The following is an 18,677-nucleotide window of genomic DNA, read 5'->3' on the forward strand; positions in this document are numbered from 1 at the left end:
TGCTTTGGGGATAGTCAACATTATTTATTGTTGCACTTTTATGCTAAGCTACAACTCAAAATATACCTTTACATTAATAGCAAGAACTTTAAATTAAATTAATTCATTGTGATTTGTGAATAAAAGAAATGATGAAGTATAAAATTAATTGGTGGTTTCATGCTTCGTTGCTGCCTAGAACATGCCCCGGGACATTTGGGCAACATTATATATTTGCTTTCCAACAATGTTTCCTTGTCAGCACTGCTTCCTACAGAATCACTACAACAAAGTGATTACCGCAGATAGGCTCCATGTGATATAGTAGTAGTGTTTTTAATCTAGAGAATAACTCAGAGCTGTACAGTATGTATATACCTGCATTTTCTAAGAAACCCACACTTAACTGTAGAGGTGGAAAGTTAATTCTTGGTTTTAAAGGTGACCTTGTTTTACAGTTCAGTGAAATATCAACACTGCCATCAACCTTCAACTATACCTGGTCTAGTGGTACCAATCATAATCTGAAATCTTTTAATGTCGCATCACACATGTTTCATTTTTTACCGAACATATGCTATACAGGAGATGAATTTACTTAATATGATAATAATATCTTAATGTACTTAATACTATCTCTGCCATTTAGCTTTCCTGAAATTGTTTACCTTTGCGGTCTGGTTACCACAGCAGTGGTCAAGGAGAGGAAACGATGTGTTCTGAGTTGTGTCGATGAATGCTGGCTGCTGAGTCCTGTGCTTCACTCCCTCCCTCCCTCCCTTGCCAGTCTGCAGTGCATTGAGAGAAGCATGTGGAGGAGAATTGTAAATGTGCCGAGCTTTGTGATTGTGTGTATGCAGAGTTTGTGTTTTCGGAAATAGAGGAAAGCAATGCAGGAGAGAGAAGATTGAAACTCAAAGGGGGCAGTGCCTGCCCTAAATCACTCTTCGCATGTATGTATGTGTGTTTGTACTGCATGTGTGTAAGTGTACATGTATGTGTGTGCACGCTGCAATGCTGAATAGGGGAAGTTGCTGCCTCAGCCCCCCCTCGATTGGGATTATGTAGCGACCCAGGGCAGCATTGCATCTCAGGAAGCGTGGAGTAGGATCAGGCCTGCAAAGAGTGGGATGAAGGGCCGGAGCTGCTGGGAGCCAGGGACGGTCCGCTCCCTCTGCAACTCGGGCTGCCTGAGTAAATTCAACCAGGGTCAGTATAGTTACGGCTAAAGCTAGCACAGGAGCACGGAGCTGTCACACTGCTGTTCATCTGTCCAATGACAAAATCTTCTTCATCCTGCCATCACCTCTTTATTGTACATCTGAAAGAGGTAGCTGTCATTCCTCCATCCATCTACCTCCATCTGTCATCTGCCACCATTGATCCTTTCTGCAGCCTGGCGCCTTCCATAATGCTGCACTTCATGCTGTAGAAAAAGCAGCCTGTCCTCGCTGCTGCGCTCTTCACTGCATGCAGTCTGCTTCTCTCTTTCCCCTCGCTCTCCTGTGCTGCTCTCACTCATTTCCTCTCTCTTGTTTGCGCCTGCTCCACCTCACATTTGCATATGGATGAGTCGGCGCCTGCCAGGCCTGCGTGTTGTGTTGGCAGTGGTGTGTTTGTGTAGGCATATATTGAAATCAATCAGTATTGTAACTGTAAACATCAGAAACTGGGAAATACTATGTGCTGTATATTGCTGGGTCTTGGAACCTGTAGTAGTTATTAAAGACAGTTGCTACAGATTAATAGAATTGTTGCTCAGTGCACTGACAGGAAATATTATTCTGTATAGCAAGTTGATGTATTTTGCACAGAACAAATCAATATTCTATTACTTTTCATGGCAGGTTAAGAGCATCCTGTATGGTGCACTACATGTTGTCTGTGTATGATTACATTGTTACCTTCAGAACACCAGTGATGGATGTGTGCACCATCACGTTTTTCTCTTCCTGTCTTTCCATCTCTCTCTTTGCCTGTGGCAGAGTTGGACAATGTGGAGTGGAACAGCTGTGGTCTTAAGCCTTGGGCTTTCAGTCTCTGTACTTTGTCTGCTTGTTCACTCAAATGAAGTTGGCATAGGTTGTACAAACCATGTTGTTTTTACTACTTTTTTTCATAGTAAGCTATCCAGTTTTCTTAAAGCAGGCTGTGATGAAGTTAGTATTGATTCCAAAGCAGTAATGTGGAATCTGTACTACTGCTGTTCTCTTAGTCTCCTATCATAATGTGAGTAATCAATAGCCGTCTGCCTGTGTAAAAACTGCAGTTCCTCAAGTGGCCACTTGAGGCTGCAAGTCAGTCTTAAGGTATTATCGAAAAACACACCTACACATGTTAGTTTTTGTCTCTATAGATAATTTTCCCATTCAGGACAAACTTTCCAAAATGTATATTTTTTAATATACTATCTTTAAACTGGGACTTTTTTATGTTGATATATATATTTTAATGTTAGCAACGTGAGTGTTTAAAGACAAACCAAGTTTACCTAAACCTAACCTAACCACTTTTTCAACACCTAAGCTTAACCAGAAGAAAAAAGTGTCTAATCTTATGTCCTTGTGACATTTTTATCAGTTTTGAATGATATACTGTGACTATAAAAAGAGTAAATAAAATTGGAGTGTGTGTCATTAAAAATAGGCTTACCAGACTAGATGTTCTCAGTGGAAATTTCTTGGTATACTACTGCTGCAGAACCATTCTGAATAGCTTTGGAGTTGCACTGTCATGTGAGATTCCACATCTATTTGATAATCATTTTCATTTAAGTATGTGTGTGTTTCTTCTCTGAAACTGAGGAGCAAAGGAAAAATATTGTCAGTGGTAGAGACAGTTGAAGTTTTACTTTTGTCCCTCTGGATACAGCCTCTATGCATACTACAGTATATGCATTTTTATTATTAAGAGTCAGAGCACAGGGTCGGCTAGAGTGCAGACCTTCTGGAGCGCCCTGTTAGGCGGTCATCATTATAATGTTCAAATCTTAATGCACATAACTGCTGGCCATGACATGCACTGTACGACTTGAGGCCCTTTCTGACCGATATTTTCGCTACACAAGTTAGTGTCAGACTGTTTATGTTACCAATTGGCCAATATACCATATGGGTTAGCTGAATTTATTGTATTGGCATTAAAATTGGCCAATATAAAAATAGATTTAAGAGCATTATTCAGAAAAAGATCATTTTCCAGCAGTGCTTAATCTAACTCAGGACTACAGCAAAACTGAAATTAGCTATATTGATGGTAATATCAATATCAATATTGGAATTTTTTAAATTTCTTAAATCAGTATTGATGTGGCCTTAAAAATCCAGTATCAGTCAGTCTTTGCAAGAAGGAGATTATTGACAAGTTGCTAAAAGTAGCTTGCTATTCTTTGTTAAGTTTTCATAGCAGTTGATAGTAGTTGGCTTCTAAACTAATTATTTGATCAATTAAGGACTACAGTGTTGCAGATGACTAGTTTAGATTAGAATTAGTCATCAGTGCTTGAACTAGGTGTCAAGGAGAAAGGATCATCTAATAACATACAGTGATAGAGTACTTGAGAGGACTAGAAAGAGAATATTTACAGCAAGCATGCCATTATGAGCATCTAAAATTCAAAATTTTAATGCACAAGCAAATTATTTAATACTGGAGAGGGTCCTCTGTGTAAGAAATTCCATCTGATATGCTGTCAAAAGCATTCATATTGGATCTTCATGTGCCAACTTGTACCACGGATGTTAACAAACAGAGCATGAGCGGCTGTTTGCGTGCCTGTCAGTGTAGAACTTATGTTTGTGTGTCACTGTGTATGGGTTTTAATTAGGCTCATGATCAAAGGGATTACTGCACAGGCTTTACATTGTGCATGTGATTCTGTACAGCAGCAAAAAGTGTTTAGTGCTGCAGTAATATAATGAAACACTGCCACAGTGACCAGACTGGTATAGATGGGCTCTGTTAGTATTCCGAGGTTGTAGGATAATTAATGTCCTCAACCTTCAGCCTATGCAGTAAGGCAGAGTTTGATGCACCAGCTGGAAGTTTGTAAAAAATATTTATAAATATAATATAATATAAATCTAATGTGTAGCAATCAGCAAGCTGATTGTTTTCTTTTTTTTCTGCATCCTAGCACATTGTAAAACATTACAGAATTAAAAGTCAATGCTGCGTCGTTGCGGTTTGCTGTTAATCTTTCCTTTTGTTTGCTGCTTTCTGAGGGTGTTCAATTGGACACACGCTGCCAGAGCTACACTGCAGAGCTTCGGGGACAGTGATGGGTTGCACTGCACAGTTTCTCATTTGCTTGTGGAGAGCTGAGCACTGTGTTACTGAGTTTAACCTGCTGTTTCCTCAGTTTGTCTCCTTGTGATATATCTCAAGGGAGATATGGTGCCAGTTAGCAATTATTGGCCAGGATTACAGTCCTGTCCCATGGGACACATTCTCTTTCTTCATCTAGCTTGTTCTGTCTTCTTTTCTGATAAACTTCTCATTTCTCTATTTTTTCTTGTACACGCCATCAAAGTAGCCAAAACAGTCATCCATCCTGTGCTTCAACGAATAAACTGTGTAAAGTCGAGGATATTTGGTCAATAATATCCAAATACCTTCTTAAGAATTTCTACTCCTATAAACTTTAATATAAAAATTATTATATATATTTTATATAATATATAACCTTTATATACTAACATATTAACATTAAATTATTAATATATAACCTATATATATATTAACCTTTATTATATATATTATATGGATGTATTTAAATTCATCTACCCTGATATTTGGAGAATCAGGGAATATATGAGCATTGTACACTATACTACAAAAATATTTAATTTTACAGGTAGCTATTTTCTTAAGTTACTGATTCACACTACTGGATACATTTTTAAGAAATTACCTTCTGCATGTAAATAGAGCTGTTTTTCATCACTTATCTAGTTTAAATTCATGATGTAGGAGGTGGAAAGGAGTTAATTTCAAACAGTTTAGGGATAATACATTCATGTTTTAAGTATTTGTTTCCTGCTTGAAGGTAACTGAAGTTATTCAAATACTATCACACTGTCTAGCTCCTTCTTCAGCCACACTATGACATTATTATACTGACATTTTTTTGACATGAAATGCAAAACTGAGCTAAAAAAGCAAAAATAAAGTGCATTCTTGATTTTCTGACACCATTGTCCTGTTTAATTAGGGCTTGCAGTGTGTTTAAATACCATCTTCAATCCAGAGGGGCTGAACATTTCTCCCAGCTTAACATGCTCGTCTTCCTGCCACGGGGTGAAGTCTTGTCAGCCGGAGGCCTGGCTCCACTGATCTGACAGCCTGTCCTCAGGGACGAGCAGAGAGACGAGCCCTGACAATGAGATAGGAGACTACTGCTCTCCCAATTACAAACTCCCACTGCCTGTTGTCCTGCTTTCTCCAGCGTTCCCCCCCTCGTTCAACACTTTTGTGCTCTGCTGAGCGATGGACAGTGAAGGACAGAGACTGTACATGTTGAGGAGTTAGATGGATGTGTGTTGATGTGCTGAAGTGACACTACCTTAAATTCTGTCAGTGCAGTAGGAAGCAGAAACAGGAAACAGACCTGCATTTGTGTTGATGCAGGGTGTTCTTCGAGGTGGTAGCTTGGGGGAAGGGGTTTTGATAGTCCGCCCTTGAGGCATGACTAGTGTGGTAATGGGCTCCCGGCCTTTCCTCATGACGTCGACTTCGCTATAAGATGCAATCCATCTACATCTGCTGTTGTGAGGAGAAGGAGCTGGAGATGTGAGGAGGCGGGCTATGCAGTGACAGTCATGCAAAAACAGCATCAATAGGTTGTTTATTGACATTAATTAGTAAACAGTTGTAAAACACCCACTTTCACTTTTTATTTCAAGCGTGCATTATACACATTTGCTAGAATATATTATTTTTGCCATTTTGTCAATACTGTATAGATATGATTTAGTGAACTGAAAGGACATTGCATAAAGGGCATTTCTGACATAGTTTGACAAAAGCTCTGTGTCCTGTGTCCAGAATCATGCAGCTCAGTTTGTTTCAGTGTGGTTTCAGAAGGAGAGAATTAGTTTTGCAGGCGAGTTGCTGTGAGCAAATATGCCTTGGTACATGTGACAGTTTATTTTTAAGTGGCATCACCAAGAGCTGCTGAACTCTTTGGCAGAATGAGGGTGAATACTATGAGCAAGGCGTCAGTGCAGTTCTGGAAATGTCTCGCTGTGTATTACTCCTAAAATGTCCTAACTGTATAGAAATATGTATATAGTTCAACACTGAAAAGAAACACCACCAGTCTGTGACCTCCTTCATGTTTTATCCTCACAGCAGCTCTGAAATGATCTGAACATTATCCAGTTGCTACTATGTAATTTCACACTCTCAAATGTGGGCAGGGCAGGTCTGAGTTCACTGTTGCTCAGTCAGCAGTGCCTTTGCCATTCAGTAATGCAGATTTCCAGTCAGAATGGAATAAGGTGCTCATGTTTCAGTGTTTTGTTTCTCTTTCTTAATGACAGGAGAAACTTTGGACCAAGATGTAATATATACCCTGCTTAATTACAAAAATCTTTGCATGTTGCTCCCACTCAGCAAACTGTATTTCATGAAATACTACTGAACATTATTCCCAAAGGGCTTGCAAGTTGTGACATTCTATTTCCTAACAATAGCCTGTTGTACAGAATGGGCTGCAGTTGTTACAGTCTGAATAGCTTATCCATGTACGATCATAAAATAACATAAACCTCCCACTACTGATTAGAAAGAAAGCTGCTGCGGGTGCTTTTAATGCTCTGTGTTTAGCTTTGCATTGTTGCATTTTAAGTGGCTTGATTCAACAAAACACCACATCTTGAATACACAGTTTACCCTATTCAGTCAATATTATAAATATAAAATAACATATCCAGGTTCTAATGTTGACATTTGCCTTGGGATGTGTATAGCATCATGAACTGATATGTACTAAAGGTAACCACTCAAACAAAATTATAGTAAAGCACAGTGGTCCTAAATACGACATCCTTTGGGTCAAGTTAATTGTTGCCTTGTGGCAGGAAGTTAAAAACATACTAACTCATTTATTTATGTCATAGTCATGCCTTATCAATTTAATGCTAATTGCATTATCCCCTAAAACTTTCTCTTCGGCTTTCTTAACTCACCTTTTCTGCTGTCTCCTGCCTTCAGTTGCTGCAGTCTCTAGACACACAGTTTTCTGACTTCATCAGCTTTTCCAACTTTTCCTTGCCTGTCATTCTCTGCAGTGACTTCATTGAAATTCTCAGTAGTTTGATTACTATGTACTTTCTGGCTGATGCTGATGTCACTTTGTAAGCCAGGTTTTGCTGTCACTGGTGAGCTGACTTTTTACTGGACTTCTTATTGCCCGACATCAGTGTCTCTCGGGGCGCTTGATCAACATATTTGTTCAGTTCCACAGGGACTAAAGCTTAGTTTTCTTGGTCTGTTGCATCTTACTGGCTGAACTTTGATTACCTTTTGGGTGAAATTCAATGCTCTGGAATGCAAACGGTGAGATTTCTGTTTTACCTTCCTTTTTTTCAGCAAAAGTACAGTAGAGCTTTTTTTTTACATGGCTAATGCTATTAGCAAATGTTATCTCATAATGAATAAACTCCTGACATTATTACACGGTATACGTATTATAATCCACAGATTCATACTAGCAAAGCACATATACATTATGTTATATTACCATCCTAATTTCTCCATGCTAATGTTCCACTAATTTCCCTCTAAGCAAAGCTGATAGCAGGTATTTGGTGATAAACTTTCAATGGCCATATTACCCTTCAGCTGCAGGAGAATGAGAATTTATGCTTTTTATGGCCTAGGTGACATTTTGCAGAGGAACACAAATGTCAGCCTCGTGTTTGAACTTGGTTGTTCTCTTGGGTGAAAGTGTGTAACTGTCTCCTCATGCATGCCCTCTAACCTCCAAATTTCTGATGGTGTTTAAAAATCTGGTATTATATATGTTGCTGGTGGACCACTGTAGCTATTACACAGTTTAATAAGGGAACAATTTTGTTATTGGAATTTGAATCTCTACTCCTTTCACTGTTCTTAGTTAAATAAAAGGTTAATAAATGCTGGATTTTTTGAATAGTACTCTGTTCACTAATAAGTCTAACACACTGTTGCTTAGTGCTTATGTTTGACAAAGGTTTTGTTAACAGTATACCATAGTTTGTGCATGGTTTTTGGATGTCCAGAATTAAATGGATCGATCCAGTAAGAATACTGTTTGTTTTTTTTTTCTCCCATGAGGTTGATGCTCTGATGGACAAAGGTCCTGTTCAATTTTGAACCAAGTAATTGATGTAGGCCTATAAGACCACCAGCCTCCCACCACGCCCCAGGCGTAGAGCCATGTTATTCTTGCTTGGTGTAAACAGGCCTGACAGATGTGATAGTCCCTTCCACTACGAGGTCACAGCCAGCTGCCATGTTCTTTGGAGACCTCATCATAACTGTGACAGTCTCTCCTATCAGCTACATAATAGACCTTCTCAGTGTGACAAAGTATATTCTGCATGCTGAGGCATAGGCAGCACTTCCTACATTAGAACATCAGAGGGTCAGCAGGGTGGATTAGAGGGTGGAGGGACTTTAGCCTCTCCATGTAGAGAGAAACAGTGCCCTCCTGCTTGTCCTCATTTTATTATTTCCCTGCATGTCCTCTTGTTTCTTCTCCTTCTCTTTCTCATACCACCTAGTCGTCTGTTTTTTTTAGCTTTAGCCACAGCAGTAATGTTATACTGTATGTAACTCCTGCGGTGTGCTTGTGGGGATGTTAATGCTTTGCAGCATGCCATAATGTGTCAACAAGAAGGGAACTGAAGCGGGTCCTTTGATTTGTCCCCACCATATGGGCTTGTTTTGATTTATCAAATTGCACAGATGCCTTTCACAGTATGTGGGAAAATTCTCTTGTAAAAGTGACATATACCTTGATGTATTCTTGATTTATAAAAGTACGTCTTAGTGCACCCTCTTCTCAGGGACATTTGTTATATTTCATACTTCCACTCTTTCCCCATGTTTTCCGTTTGACACATCTACTGTCAGATAATAAATAAATGTTCAAATAAAATCCTTCATAACAGAGGTTTTCAATCATCTGTATCCTCTGGTTCATTTCTGAATATTTGCAGGTCTGCTTTTTTTTTAAATTATGTTTCTAGGCTGTTTATGGACTGGGTATATTTCTGTCTTTCTGTGTGAGTGCTTCTGCTTACATGTGTGCGTATTATATAGAGCTGACACTGCAACACTGTTCTCGTATGTTCTGTTTAACCTTGAGTAACCTCTCCTTAGTTATATCATAGAGAAAGGCAGCTGCTACAGCAGAGGTCTATGGGAACAGACTGTCCGCATAAAATTGTCTGATAGAATTATACATTAACAGGATATTTGGTAAGCTTTGGAGCTGTTGAGTTTAGTGCATCGCTGTTCCGTGGGTGTATTTGTGTATTACATGAAAACATCTATAAAATCAGACCAGCGGCTGTCTGCTTGTCGTTAATAGTACGAATGAAACGAGAAAATGGGTTTTTAACATTTAATCATTTAAAATGAGAAACCTATATAAATATATAGTACATAATTTGTCTTCTGACCTCTGACCTCTGGCCTTTCAGATGACTCGGGGGACGAGGAGCCCACATCCCAGTCGGACCGCAGTGAGATTCAGGGCACACTCAAGATCCTTGTCAGCAAGCTTGATGATCTCAGCACATGTAACGACCTGATAGCCAAGCATGGGGCAGCCCTGCAGCGTTCCCTGAGTGAACTCGAAGGCCTGAAAGTGCCCGTGGAGGGAGGAGAAAAGATCAAGGCGGTGAATGAGCGAGCCACCCTCTTCCGCATCACTTCCAATGCTATGATCAATGTAAGTAGCAGGGACAGAGCTGGGTAGAAGACGCAGCAGTAAGTGATCTCTGTCTCTCATGCTTTGGCATGATCAATGTGACAGGAATAGCTGTCATCTATAATGTCCTTGTTACTGAGTGATGAGATCACTTTGCACTGTGGCATGTTATACAGGACCTGCAGGCATAGAGCTGCAGGTTCAGACAGGCTGCCTTACACCTCACCAGATACTGTTAAACCCCCAAATCATGATTCTCTGTGTCTGCAGGGGTGATGGTGATTCCTGTGTGCTTAGAAATTCTTGTTATTATATGAATATTATCTTTTATTTCTGTTCTATCTCTACAGGTCATATCCTCATGTTGATTGATGGAACTTCCATAAAATGGAAAAGTTTAAATAGTAAAATCTATGGAATAAGAGCTTTATTTTAGAGGCTAACATTTTTCACTTTTTTCTTTTTCTTTTTTTTTACCTTGTCTGATTTATTTAGCAAAACAACATGTCTGGGTTTTCGGTTATCACCAAACACTCTCATCAGAAAGCTGTACTAAAGCTGGCTCTGTTCCACTTTCCTCTCTGGGTAATACCATGGGCTTTACAGTAGGTTGTGGTAGCGGATGGGAGTTCAGGGAGGGTTGAGGTCCTGGAGGAGTGATACTAGATAGGAATAGAGGGTGGGGGTGACAGGAATAGCCCCTGCCCCCCTCCTCTCAAATCGTCGACCCTCCCTGCTTGGTTAGGAATTTCAGAGCCTTCTGGACTACAGTTGGACAGACAGACCTGCCCTGACTAAAACCAGACAATCACACAAGGTTTGCCTTTCTTCCTGCTCTTCTTTCAGCGGTTTTGATTTCTTTGGGGTCAACAGTTGTTAGTTCTTTGGTATAATGCATGTGTTACAAATTATTTTTAGATTATTTAGCTTTTCTCTTGTGTAAGTAGTTGTTGTTTCATTTCTGGCACTGAGAGACTTCTGATATATGGAGGTATGAATGCAGCTTATTATAAGAAAAAAAACTCAGTTCAGATTGTACTTAAATTATGTAAGAGGCCATTGCTCAAAGTGATGAGCTCCTTGTCATCATTTTGTATTAATTGGTGTAGAAAAAGAAAACGTACTGGACAAGCAATAAAATTTACCCTGTAGGATTGCCTAACTCATTAAAATACCATTTAGTTTGCCAAGAATGTGCTTCTAATGAGAAAGAAATACTGCTGAAAACTCCCTGTAGTGTATTTTGCTCTTATAAATGGCTCTCTAGAAGCAGAGAGTAGTGAAGGAATGAAAGATTTTGTACTTCTGTGGCTATGTGTGTTGCAATATAATAAAAAAATCTGGGTAAAAAGGGAATACGGGTGAAAGAGGAAGGGTTGAGGAAAGTAGGAGGCCATAATGAAAAGACACAACTGCATGCAGTGTGTGTGATCCGACCCTGGTCTGTTGAGAGGGTTCCGTTCCAGTTCATTCACCTGTGACCTGACTTCTTAGCTGACTCCAGGGGCACACTTGCCAGTTTTGTATGTGTCAGCATTCAAGAACTTACACACCCAATGTTTTAAATGAGTTTAAACATGTGAAGCTTTACTTACTTTCTCTTTATTCTGTGCTACAATGTTGATTTATTAAGATGATTTCACAATGAGGTCTTTCTTACATATCCTCTCCTGGATGCTCATTCATTTTAGCCTTTATCAACCCTGTCTTTTTCAACACAGGAAGTCACATGCAGTCTGAGTTTGTACGGGAAAGTCAGCATTAAATAAAGGGAACTGTCATACTTTTAGTGAGTTTCATATCAGGGTAATGTGTGAGGAAGTGGCCTGCAACGTCACGTGTTTGTGACATTTAAACTGGAGCGCAGACTCTGATGTTTAGACACCTCATGCAAGGCTGAATAAGGTAAGAGATTGACTGGAGATTGGTCTGTTTCTACTGCAAATTTTTAGTGACTTTAAAATCATTATTTGTAGTACTGTTGTAGTAGTAAAGGTGTAATGCTGGTACACACCATTATTCATGATTTTTAAAATGTTATTACTACTACATGTGTTATTTGGCTAATAACATTACTTATTTAATTGTCATACTGACAACATGTTTTGCATGAAAGCCACTACAGTCACAGTCCTCCAGGAACTGCATCTAAAACTAGGAAAAGTTGTACTGTTTAAGTTATTAAATAAAATTATATAATTTTAGCTTAAACAATAAATCTGTTGCTGAAGTAGATCATCAGTTAATACGTTGTTATTTTTGTAGAATAAATGGTTCATTGCAGCTTTACATTTTTGAGAATTTGCAATTGTCTGTCCTATGTGTGAGTGTATATGTTGTCATAGGAACACAATGCTCCCAGAAATGGCATCCTTTTATTGCCATTTTGTAAACTATTTTAGCATTTTGTCTGTCATATGGTTTGTTATATCACGGTTATCATGGTTTGTATCTTATCTTGGTAAGTGTTAATGTTAATTAATGATATATTTGTATGTTGGGCAGCTGTGTTTAAGGTGGTACTGCAGATTGGAGTCTTTGAACAAGACACTGAATAAAAAGTTGTGCCACTAAGTTTTACCATAACGTGTGTGAGGGAGAGATTGAGATTTAGCTAGTATTGATAAGCGATCATGGTAAGAGTCAGATTCAGGGTTGTGTCGCTTTGGACCACAACCTTTCTTAAATGATTATTTACATTTGCAGCAAATGAAAAGGAACTTAAGCCTTCACAAAATGCTACAGAACTCAACCGCCAAACATCGGCTTCAAAATGAAACCTCTGCATGGCCTCCTGCTGACAGCTCAGGGCCATCACATGACATTTTTATCATGTATGTAGTCAGCTGAGGAGTTTTAGGTTCATTGACCTTTGAGCTCACTATGAGGCAAAGCTGTCAGACATATGATCAGCAAGTGCTGACATGTAATATGTGTGATCTGAAGTAACCCCTTTGTCTCAACAATGAAAGCAGAACAGCAACAATGATGCCCCCTCCTGACTCAAATATATATACGGTGGTATGCTCTGCAATCAGAGGTTTAAGCTGCAGTTCATCACTCACTGATGTTTACAGTTTACTTTGGAGAGCATTTGACACAGCAGGGAGATCCAGTAAATGCTCGGCAGACAGCTAATTAACATATTGATGATGCCTTGACACAATGGTGATAAGCAGTCCTGATTACAATGAGTCACACATATATTTAGTCACTTTCTCATATTGTTGCCAGCTTTCAGGAAAAGAATGAAGATGAGAATAAGTTTATGTTTTGTATATTTTTAAAGAAATCTGTAAATTATTTATTTCTTAGTGTAGATTCATTTTTAGACTGTTTATTTTAAAAATCAGTAGTGTCTGTAACTATGTGCTTGTCTGCATGTATTCCCCAAGGCGTGTCGAGACTTCTTGGACCTAGCTGAGACTCACAGTAGAAGATGGCAGCGAGCGCTGCAGTATGAGCGAGAGCAGCGAACCCACCTTGAGGAGACCATTGAGCAGCTAGCCAAGCAGCATAACAGCCTGGAGCGAGCGTGGAGAGAAGCACCCACGCTTTCCAGCACACCCAGTGCCCCAACCACCAGCAAAGGTGACACCAACTGTCTGTCTGTTTATGTACTCCTGTGGGCTTCAGTGTAGACCTCATTTCATTGGTTAAAAGTCATGTGTAACCTCAAGCTTGGTATTATAGACTTTGTTTATGTGGAGGAAGTTGTGTCAGAAGGTTTGGATAAATTACTTTAACCAGGAACGGTAGGCCATGTGATCTCTCCTGTCTGTATATAGATGTGCTTTCTTATAGGTAACAAGGTACCTATGAGTTTAGAAACTCATGACATCTAGTGTAAGACGGTCTTCGTCTAAGCAATTAGCTTGCAACATCATTCAATAACACAAATAGGAAGCTTAAAGTGCTGTTACACAGGACACACAGATATAGAGCCCTAAAAATGTTGTTAGAATTAAACAACTTGTGATCAAGAAACATCACTCCTTTGTCTGTAATCAGAGTTTTACTACTTACAGTTGATTTTCTTTTAAGACCAAACGCCAAGTTGTTTTAGATTCACATACATTGTTAGAACATTAGAAAACACTCCTTTTATTTAGCCTTTATTAAATATACATTAATACTATGGATTGTCAGTTGTAAGCATATATTATAGTCCTCTTCCTTCCCTTTTTTTAAATAGAATAATATTTCATTAGAAGGCTCTATGGTTGTGTATTGAGAGCTGGCTTACGCAGATAATGGTTCACTGAATGTTCTGAGTATTGAATATTGGATACTATGTATGAACAGCACACCCTGGGGAACTTGCATCATTCAGGCTAGTTAACCAGCAGGAACATTGCCAATTTTTGCTAAGCTGATTACTCCCTGATTAATCGCCATGGGTATGTGATTATACGGCTGCTCTCTCCTGACACAGTGGAATACAAACACCACCATGAGTTGGTTATGCTGAGATTTACATGATGTCTGTATGGACTCACGAATGTATATGTGTCCCAATTGAAGGGAGTGAGAGACCACATAAAGAAGAGGCAAGTGACGAAGATGAGGATACTGAGTACTTTGATGCCATGGAGGATTCCCCTGCATTCATCACAGTGACTGCCAGTGAGAACACACAGCACAGGTCAGTGTCACGTGTTACTGAGTAGACTTTTTTATATGTATTTGCAAAATAAAGTGAAGAACAACATTTCTATAGACTATTTTTGTGGCTCAACAAGGTCATACTTCCTCATAGAGTGGTGTGTTTAGTGTGTTTTATACAAATAAAAATAGGTTCTCAGCTTTTACTAATCTGTCAGTGTTCCAACATATTTTTCAGCTCCAGTAGCACCATTACAGCTAATGAAAAACTATTACACTGCAGCAACTGTATTACCCAGAAATGTCTTTCCTCCATTGTGTGCTTAAAATGGAAACAAGATGGAGTGGGACATTTAGCCTGTGATTGTGTCCGGTGCTCATTGTGGGAAAAAATGTCATTCTGTTCCAGGAGATCTCAGAGTAATTTGAGCGGAGCGAGTGGAGGCCATCCCAGTGACTGGAACCAGGACGACCATGTAAGTGTCTGTTTTCCTAACAAGTCTGACTAATAGAACTGACATTTGTGAACACTGCTGACTTTTATAAACTCAATATAAAGTCATAACAAGTTACCTTGTTGATTTATTTTTATTACACTAGCTGTTCTCACAAACCTACTTTCTTGCCCTTCATTCATCTCAACCACACACAGCTTTCATCTGTGTTTCATGCTGTTTCCTTGTCGTTCCTGTAGTGCCACAGATTCACAGTTCTGCCATTCCACAGAATCTTAATTACCAGCCAAACATCTGTTCTTCAATCCCCTTGACTCTCTCCTGCTTCGTTTTCTCCTCTGTGCTTTTCTTTCCCTGGCTCTGTGTCTGTATCTGATGTGATGCTGCCACCCTGTCCGTGGAATTTGAAGTATTGTCTCTAACTTATATCGCCATCCTTTCCATCCAAGATGTCACCCAGCTGTAATGATGTGTCAGGGAAGGAGCTGCAGCCCCGCAGACAAAGGCGGACTCATATCCCAGACAAGCCCAATTACTCCCTCAATCTGTGGAGCATCATGAAGAACTGCATCGGCAAGGAGCTCTCTAAAATCCCCATGCCTGTAAGTTTATATGAGGTTTTCTTCTTCTCAATGAGGTAAATCTTTGTGGATTGTGTTTTTCAGAACTTTACCTTCCTTTCAGGTAAACTTCAACGAGCCTCTGTCAATGCTGCAGCGGCTCACCGAGGACCTGGAGTACCATGAGCTTCTTGACAAGGCAGCCCGATGTGACTCCTCCCTGGAGCAGATGTGCCTGGTCGCTGCCTTCTCTGTTTCCTCATACTCCACAACGGTCCACCGGACAGCCAAGCCCTTCAACCCCCTGCTGGGTGAGACCTACGAGCTTGATCGCCTGGAAGAGTTTGGCTACCGCTCGCTGTGTGAGCAGGTAATGGCGTAGCCATGGGGAGGTTTTGTTCACATACTCCCCAATGTGTTAGCACATATTTCCAGCACAAACAAGTTGGCATGCATTTTCTAATATCAATATGACCCCCCCCAGGTCAGCCATCATCCACCTGCAGCTGCACATCATGTGATTTCCCAAAGAGGCTGGACCTTGTGGCAGGAAATCACCATCGCTAGCAAGTTCCGTGGCAAATACCTCTCCATAATGCCTCTGGGTAAGACATTTTACCACTGAAATATGTAAATAAAGGTTCCATCAAGCAAATTTAAGAAAGACACCACAGCCCACTGGAGAGAAGCAGACCTCTGCTCACATACTCTTAACACCAGGGGAACAGGGGTGAGAATGAATCAGGAGGGTTTTATGACTCCTTTGACACATACATAAATATGGGTATAAAGGGAGCTTTATATTACACTGGGAGAGCAGGAGCAGTGGTCTGTTGGCTCAGATAAATGAGAGATTTGATAGGGCTGCAGTATTTATCTGACTGCACACTCTTCCTATTATGCGTCCACTGTGGGGAGACATGCAGGAGAAAAATCTCATGAGTCAAATGCATTTATTGTGAAATAAGTCTTTTGGTGTTGGGTCACAGAGCACAAATCACAAAACCAAACAATACCGCATTACTTTCAAGTCTGCAGTTGGAATATTACTCTTCTCTTGTCTCTGTTTGTCTGTAGGTGCCATCCACCTGCACTTCCACTCTAGTGGGAACCACTATGTGTGGAGAAAGGTCACCTCCACCGTTCACAACATCATTGTGGGAAAGCTTTGGATTGATCAGGTGTGTTTATGAGCACATTGCTAACTATTCATCCACAGGCCCGAAGCCACAACCCTGCCATCATACCTGTGACCTTCAGATATTAGCTCATAGAAGCAGAGGTTTGTGTTACAAAGCAGTGCTGTGAAGAAGGAAGTCAAAGTGAGGTCTTACAACACATGAATAAGAAGCTTCATGATCTCTGGGGATTTATTTATCTTTAGCTTTGATCTGTAATAACACCCTAAAATAACATCCTTCTTTTTCTGGGTTAGATGGCCCAGTTATATTAAGGGAGGAGCTGGGAGGGGCAGGCATCTGTCTGTCTGTCTGTGCAGAGAATTTAGAACTGTAATTCTTCCTGCTCATGTGTGTCATATCAGACTGTCATCCTGCACATAACCTTTAAAGGAATATGTGGGAGATTATATGCATTATATATTTACCTAAATGTATTGAATAATATTTAGAATTTCTTGTATGTTTCCAACATTTCTGCAGAGTTTCAGGTACATTGTACTTCCAAATACTTTGTACTTTCTGTGAGTGTGCAAAAGTTTAACAAAATCAAAAACTATAAGACTGTATTGTTTTAACCAAAGAGTATTTAAAAAAACAGTTCAGATTCTCTCCAGTAACATACAGTAGCTGAAGCTTCTTTCTTACCATTGCAGCAAAATCTGTTATCATTTATTTACTTGACATTGACTTGAAGTGTTTTGATTTCATGGCTGCAAGCACAAGCATGTTTAAGTACTTAAATTAATAGGTGTCGCCCAGTGAGGACCAAACAATACAAAGAATACAGGGACCTGCTTTCCAAAGCATTGCTCTGCTCCAGCACTAGTAGTCAGCAGTTCTACACAGTAGCTTGTTATGGCCGTATTGTCAAAAATCCCGCAAGATTTAGAGCAGATTAAGAGCCAAGGTAGAAGTCGGCTGAGTTTCAGTCCACATCAGATTTACAGGTTTTTGTTCAGTAAAAAAGTTTTACCAGCAAAATATGCTGTTATTGGTCTCTCTTATTGTACTCCTGTTTGTGTTTGTGCAGTCGGGGGATATTGAGATTGTGAATCACAGGACCAAGGAAACCTGCCAGCTCAAGTTCTCTCCCTACAGTTATTTCTCCAGGGACGTTCCTCGGAAGGTAAATGCTTCTCTCTCCCAGCTGTGATACTAGAATTGGGCATGATGTCATACACTGTGGGCTTCATTTGTGTTATGCTGCCTCCTGCTGGACAGTATTAAATAAATATTCGAACTACTTATTCTCTGTGATCTAGTCCCATGATTAGAGTTATACCGATTATCTAAATATGGAACGATGGATGTATGATGCAATAATGGAAATTTGTGCAGCCTGCAAGACTGTGCGTCCTTAAACTTGGAGGAAAAGGGCAGAGTGTCATTTTCTGCTTCCTTCTTTTTTTCAGGTGACAGGTGTGGTGGCAGACAGTGGAGGCCAGGCTAATTACATTCTCTCTGGTACATGGGATGATAAAATGGAATATGCCAAGATCATCCAGAGCAGCCGGGGGGGCAGTGGATCAGAGGGCAAGCAGAAGACCGTCTATCAGACTTTGTCCCCCAAACTGCTGTGGAAGAAATATCCTCTCCCGTAAGCTCATCTCAACCACCTCATAAGGCAGAACATTGCAGTAATACAGTTATAGCTGTTGTGTATTCATTCAATAACATTGAGTGTAAGACCTCACAATCTCCTGTTGATTTCCTTTACCAGGGAGAATGCTGAGAACATGTACTACTTCTCAGCACTGGCACTGACACTGAATGAGTCAGAGGAAGGAGTGGGACTAACCGACAGCCGTCTGAGACCGGACCAGAGGCTGATGGAGGATGGCCGATGGGATGAAGCAAACTCAGAGAAACAGAGGCTAGAAGAAAAACAGAGAGCTGTGAGGAGGAGGAGGGAAGCAGAGGCCTCTGATGCTCTGGATGAAGGTATGAAATGTGATGACTGATTGGGGAAGAGTAG

General features: G+C 40.1%; 1 protein-coding gene across 2 annotated transcripts in view; it reads left to right on the forward strand.

Annotated features, from left to right (window-relative positions):
* Window positions 1-18,677, forward strand: part of osbp2b (oxysterol binding protein 2b) — a 35,311-nt gene that overhangs the window by 12,927 nt on the left and 3,707 nt on the right. For both annotated transcript variants that reach the window (XM_028413835.1, XM_028413836.1), the window contains exons 3-13: window positions 9,672-9,922; window positions 13,297-13,492; window positions 14,426-14,546; window positions 14,916-14,982; window positions 15,411-15,563; window positions 15,646-15,891; window positions 16,006-16,126; window positions 16,599-16,702; window positions 17,733-17,828; window positions 18,115-18,299; window positions 18,423-18,643. In XM_028413835.1, coding sequence (XP_028269636.1) covers window positions 9,672-9,922; window positions 13,297-13,492; window positions 14,426-14,546; window positions 14,916-14,982; window positions 15,411-15,563; window positions 15,646-15,891; window positions 16,006-16,126; window positions 16,599-16,702; window positions 17,733-17,828; window positions 18,115-18,299; window positions 18,423-18,643 — 1,761 coding nt within the window. The remainder of the gene's footprint in view (window positions 1-9,671; window positions 9,923-13,296; window positions 13,493-14,425; window positions 14,547-14,915; window positions 14,983-15,410; window positions 15,564-15,645; window positions 15,892-16,005; window positions 16,127-16,598; window positions 16,703-17,732; window positions 17,829-18,114; window positions 18,300-18,422; window positions 18,644-18,677) is intronic.

The sequence above is a fragment of the Parambassis ranga genome, chromosome 9, assembly GCF_900634625.1.
Source record: "Parambassis ranga chromosome 9, fParRan2.1, whole genome shotgun sequence".
Lineage (NCBI taxonomy): Eukaryota > Metazoa > Chordata > Actinopteri > Ambassidae > Parambassis > Parambassis ranga.